At 51.0% G+C, this 6002-nt stretch overlaps 1 protein-coding gene across 7 annotated transcripts in view; it reads left to right on the top strand.

Moving 5' to 3' along the window:
- Positions 1-6002, top strand: part of USP28 (ubiquitin specific peptidase 28) — a 31597-nt gene that overhangs the window by 23085 nt on the left and 2510 nt on the right. For all 7 annotated transcript variants that reach the window (XM_019556538.1, XM_019556537.1, XM_019556536.1 and 4 more), the window contains 3 exons: positions 684-763; positions 1417-1540; positions 2327-2525. In XM_019556538.1, coding sequence (XP_019412083.1) covers positions 684-763; positions 1417-1540; positions 2327-2525 — 403 coding nt within the window. The remainder of the gene's footprint in view (positions 1-683; positions 764-1416; positions 1541-2326; positions 2526-6002) is intronic.

Here is a 6002-nt window from a genome sequence, read left to right on the forward strand (position 1 = left end):
GCGCAGTGCGCAGGAGATGACAAGCACAGTGCAAGCAGACAGCATTGTTGTTCCGCAATGGTAAACCCGTTCCTCCTTGAAGCATTAGGACCTGGCTTCTTGAGACAGGCGAGTGCTGGCAGGGATATTTAATTTGTCCAGCTCCATTATCAGAAGTTCTGCAGTACGTATTTCTGCAGCAGCCAGTAGACGTGGTCCAATTTGGAGCCACGTGGCCAGCTTCTCACATCTGGCAAAGCGACATCACTGTGCCTGAGCAGCAGAAGTCAAGGTTGCTCCATGGGTGGAGGTTGCAGGGCGGTAATTCTGGGCCCCAAAGGGGAAGCCAAACAGTGCCAGAAACCTGATGACCGTGGTTTGTTATGGGAGGTTGAAACAGAGCCAGTAAATTGGGAGCTTGCATTGAGCTGGTGTGAGCTCATGTACCACATATTGAGAGAGATCTTGGCATAAACTTGAATGGGTTTTGCACTGCCCTCCCCCAAAGCCAAGATGAGCATGGGTCGCATATGTGGGGTGCTCTATAACTTACCTACAGTTCTCTAATTGGACCATGAGAAAAAGGACCCCGAGTCTAGGGTAAAAACAAATGCATACTCAGCCTGTGGCAAAGAGCTGGCAGCTAGGTGCATGTATGAAAGCACACTTCATCTGTGATGTTTCTTTTTTTTCCATCTGAACAGAAATGGCACGAAGACTACAGCTTATTTCGCAAGGTGTCTGTTTATCTGCTGACAGGGTTGGAGCTCTACCAGAATAGGAAGTAGGTTGCTCTTTTATATATTTTTCCAATGCCCTTTGTGCCTGATGCACTGATGCCCCTTTCTGTACTGCTGCAAAGCCAACCTTGAACCATAGTACATCTGTAAATAGAGCTGTATGTGGAAAAGCAATTCCGTTTCACGAGGGGTGTTGGTAGTGCACAGTTCAGATCCAGACAAAACCCCACCACTGTGAAAGCCCTGGTGAAGGCGAACGGGGCTCTGACTTTGCAGGCATTCACTCAGAAGTGCGACAAGTGTCCGTGGGCCCTGGCCTAGGTTGAGAGAGAGCCTTGTTGAAATCAAACCCAAATGCTTAGGTGCTGAATGTTCAAATTTTAGCTAACTGTTGTTCACTTAAAAGATTTCTGACTGGCTCCAGTTATAGGAAAGTAGGAGAACCTGCAAATGCTGTTCTCAGCTTCTGTCAGGCCTCTTTGTCTCCAAATGCCAGTGGAAACTAGGAGAGACAGCTACACCTACTCTAAAAATCACAGTTGGAGTTAATTGGAAGTTTTGTCCGTTGCGTCCGACACTGGCCTCTCTCTGGGAGGAAGTGGGTGGTCTTTCCCAGGTGACCGACTGGTGTGCAGAGGTAGGACTGTGATGACGGTGGTGGGGTGGCTGGCATCTGACACTTCCCTCCTTCTAAAAGGTACCAGGAAGCGCTGACCTACTTGGTGTACGCCTATCAAAGTAACACCACCCTGCTGAGGAAAGGGCCTAACCGGGGAGCAGACGAATCACTGATTGCTTTGTACAGAAGAAAATGCCTGCTGGTTTGTATTGATGAGTCCTAGCCTCAAAGCAAGCGATTTCAGGGCCAGCCTGAACTGCCCCAAGCCTTGTCGCTGCGTGGTTCAGTTCACATCTCCACAGGGTGCCCAGTAGGTTGAATCCTCTTGCACCCCCGTCCACACACGGTACCAGTGCTTGTCCTTAGGGTGTTCTTTCAGTGAGGATGTGAATGCTGTTGGTGTGCACACTTTGGTAGGAACAATAGCCTGTGGTCTTCCCTCCCCTTGAGTATCCAGCCTTGTCCCCTTCTTTGTGCCAGTGACCTTCTCAGCCTCCTGTTATTGAGCACAGTGTGGCGTGGCTCATCTTGGGGAATGGAATAGGTGACATCAGACTCAAATTTATCTTTTGTTCCTGCGTCACTGTGGCTTCTGAATCCAGAGTAACTCTATCTGTTGCGGCCATAACAACAGCAGCTGTCCCCACATCATGCTGATGTGAATACGAAAATCTGGGGGGAGAACTCCAGTGAGAGGATTCATAGTTTAGCTCTTAAGGCATCCACTGTGTGGTGGTGGTTCTCCATTTTGGCCTCTCAAGGCCAGAATTATTTGCATGTCTTAGACATAGTTCTGGAGCAGTTTGTTCTCTCTAATGTGATCTCTCCTGATGCATGCATGCAGCTCAGGTTGGTCCCGTTGTATTCCCCCTGTGCCCAAAAAGTAGCAGAAAGGGCGGGTTGTGAATAGTTTTCCCAGTAGCCCATTGACTCAGGAAAGTCAGCGCTTTCTTTATCAAATGCCTTTTGTGCCTGGTTTTTCCTGCAGAAGCTGAATGATGTGGCAGCAGCTCTCTTTATAAGCAGCGATGAGGCGCACGTGGCAGAGGGCGTTAGCATCCTGAATGAGCTGATCATCCCCTGCATGCACCTCATCATCAACAACGACATCTCGCAGGATGACCTGGACGCCATTGAGATCATGAGAAACCGCTGGTGTTCCTACCTGGGACAAGAAGACATGGACGGTAGCATACCAATCACTTGTTTTCCTCTCCAGCCCCCTGTGTTCTGGCTGGGTCCCGCATCTGAACTAGGAAAAGACTTCACTGGCCATTTAAAACACTCCCTGTGTCATTCTTAGTATTTGCATGCTGTACTGTGTAAAACCATCTGCTCCTATTGCCCGTGAATGGTGTGGTGGAATAGTGTGATCGGGGCTTGTCCTTAAGCTACAGGAAATGTTTCCTGCGTGCTGAATGTTTTTGAATTAGGAGACAGATACCTTGGTCTCTTCTTGCTCTTTTTACCATCCTGAGTTTCTACCTTCCCAGCCAGCTGATTTTTGTGGTCTCTTTTGTGTGCTGGCCTGGAAGAGGAGAGAACATCTGGGTGCCTCTTTACTTCTCAAGCATGTGATATCGGATGCACTCTGATGTTATGCTGTGATAGGGACACTACCAGTCACTTTTTTCTTACAGCCCAGAGCTTCATAACTACCCATCAGTTGGTACTGCACTCTTCTTTCCCAGAAGGTGTTGAGAAAGGGATGAGAGCAGCTCACAGCCCAGCTTTGAAAATCAGGGTCCTGAATTGCTAGAGATGATGGCTTTTTCTGCATCTGTGTTTCAGTACTGGATGGCTGGTTTGCTCCAGGTTTTGTTTTTGTACGATAAAATTCCTGATTTCTTCTCGGCTTGAGTGGGAGGCCTGGCTGGAGGCTCTCAACACTGCTCTCTTCTACCAGCAGAGGGTAAACTTGCCACAACAGAAAGAGGCGGCTTGTTCACCAGATGTAGAGCAGAGAAGCTGAAAAGATTGGCTAGCAGCGTCACTTCCCCAGGTCTGGTCTTACTGTACCTGCAGTTGTTTTTTGGAAACCCAACTGGTGGTGAAGGAGATGTGGAAGGAGCAACACCTGCTTCTTTCTACCTCCACTGTGTTCTGTAGACCAACCGCGGAGTCGCCTTCCTCCTCGCATGGTTATGCTATGTACAAAATTTCTTGGGCAGTAAGTTGGGCAGTTGATACTTAGTCTTGCAGAAAAAAGAAAAGGGCATTATTGTTGGCACATTCGCCTGGCGAGGCTCAAGCCCTTCTGAGGTGTTGTCTGTCCCGGAGCAAAGCACTGAGTCTGAAAGCTTTTGTTAGCATTGGATGTGCCAGGCCTGCTGCGGGGATGACCCGCCTGGTATGCCGGTGAGTGGATAGTGAGCTCACGGTTTGCTGTGCTTGCTGGCAGCTTGAGCTGGTTCTGTGATGGGGCACATCAATAACTTGAAGACTTTCTTTTTCAATTTGCTTCTCTGGCCAACCACTGTTTCTGTGCCTCAACAGAAGAGTGTTGCTCTGGCTGTCCCAAAGCAGGTGGTTTTGGTTTTGCACTGTTTAATAGTCACAGAAGTCTGCCCATTAGCCCAACCACCTGTCCACACCGCAGAGCTAAGCTCCTGGCAAGGGGCACCCCAGCCTCATCCTGGTGGGGGGCTGAGCTAGGGCTGGTCTCAGAGTGGGTGGGAGTCAGGTGGGCTCAGCTGCAAGCCCTGCTGCAAGCAGCCTGGGCTCCGTGGTTGGCAGCAGCTCCCAGAGCCTGGGCCGGCTGCAGTTGGGAGGTTGCAAACAGCTGCTCCTGGCTCCGGCATCGGCTCAATCCCGGCAGGTGCGTGCGCACTTCGAAGCAGATGGTGGGGATAGGGCCTGAGGCAGCACAGCCCTCCTGCTGCCCCCTCTGAGGTGCACGTGCAGTCACTGCCCGCGTGGAGCTGATGCCAGGGCTGTGGAGCCTGCGGCAGCTGCCCAGAGCCCAGGCTGGCTACTAACAGCTGCGCCGGGCTCCAGAGCCCAGTGATCAGATCTGTGCTGGTAGTGGGGCTGCTCCAAGTGTCCCCTGCCAGCCCGGGTCTGGCATCCAGGGCAGTCTGGAGCTCCCCTAGTTGCTTCGGGGGGCGGGGGGGGAGGCCAGGCAGGAGCAGCCTTGAACTGAACAGCTGTAGATGCACATTGGGATGTGTGCCTGGGCCCAATTTAAACACACCTGAATTTCCTGTCTAGAAAATTCGAGCACATGAATTGTACATGTTGACATACCCACAGGGAAGCTGACTCCCTATCCTAGGGGCATCAGCAGATGCAACAACTGTATCCGTGTCAAATACTAGGGAAACAAGTGGTTATGATGTAACTGTTGTAACCTGGGCATGATCCCACGGAGGTAAGATCGTAGTGAAGCAATGGCAGGGTTAACCCCCATTTCATGCAAGGTTCAGGTTCACCAGTTTGGCTACACTGCATTAGCCCAGGATTGTGTGTTACCTCATCACAGTCAATGCAATTTCCAGAGCCGTCACTCCTCCTGTTCCCTTTTTAGATATCCCTCTCCCCCATCGTCTAAGCTAGGGGTCAGATCTAGAACTAAGTCAGTCTTCTGTGCAGTGAAGGTACTTGGATACCAGCTGAGAAGTGTCAGGAGCAGGGAAGCAGGAGCTACATCTGCTGGGAACTGAGGACCGCAGGTTTTCCGGGGATCTCTTGAGCAGATTTTTAACAATATCTGCAGCACTAGGGTGCTGGGCACTGTGGTTCCCCTGCTTTCCATGGGGCAGGAGAAGGGCAGGGACAGGTCTGACATCTTGTGTTGCGTCATGGCTGACTGTAGTTTTGCCAAAAGCTTGGACCGTAGATTTGTGTGAGATGGTTTAGGTAGGGTTGATCCTGTCTCAGGCAGGGGGCTGGACTAGACGGCCTCTGCAGGTCCCTTCCAGCCTGACTTCTCTCTATGAGATTTGACTCGTTATCTGATGTTGGCGCTGGCACCGGTATATTGTAGTATATAGGCACCCATCATGGTCAACATGTGGGAGGTCCGGCCAGATGTCCGACACATCTGCCTGTGGCCAGCAAGTCCAACTTGAGAGCAACACAACTTGCTACAAGTTTCCAACATGTGAGTTTGGCCAGGATGGATTGGGTTGGGGCATGGCTTTTTTGGCCTGCCTTTTCTAGGGCCTTCCTAAGGAAGGCAAGCAGGCCACCCTGTAATAGTGCTGCTTGGACACCATGGCAGGTTCCTTGTGCCCCTTATGGAGTCCTGCAACCGTCACACCGAAACCTTCAACACATGCAGCTAGGCAAGAGTATGGAGGAGTGGAGGCTACCTTAGACCTACCATCTCCCCTTTACACCAGTAAGTGTCCAAAGCGAAGAGTCCAGAAGTCCAGTGCCTCAATGCCAGAGAGCAACAGATGAGAGCTTCTGCTGACTGTCTAATGCCTCAGCGGGGGCATGTTTCTATCAGGGTGGTGTCCCTTAGCCGTTTTCCAGCCAAGGAGATGGGTTACAGGGGTGGGCGGATGAGAATAGGATGGGATTCAACACTGACAAGTGCAAAATGATGCACCTGGGGGGGAAGAGCCAGCACCATACCTACAGGCTGGGGAACTCCCTTCTCATCAGTGCAGAGGCAGAAAAGGATCTTGGAGTCATCACTGATGCCAAGATGAACATGG

This window comes from Crocodylus porosus, unplaced genomic scaffold (genome assembly GCF_001723895.1).
Source record: "Crocodylus porosus isolate Cpor-Errol unplaced genomic scaffold, CroPor_comp1, whole genome shotgun sequence".
Classification (NCBI taxonomy): domain Eukaryota; kingdom Metazoa; phylum Chordata; order Crocodylia; family Crocodylidae; genus Crocodylus; species Crocodylus porosus.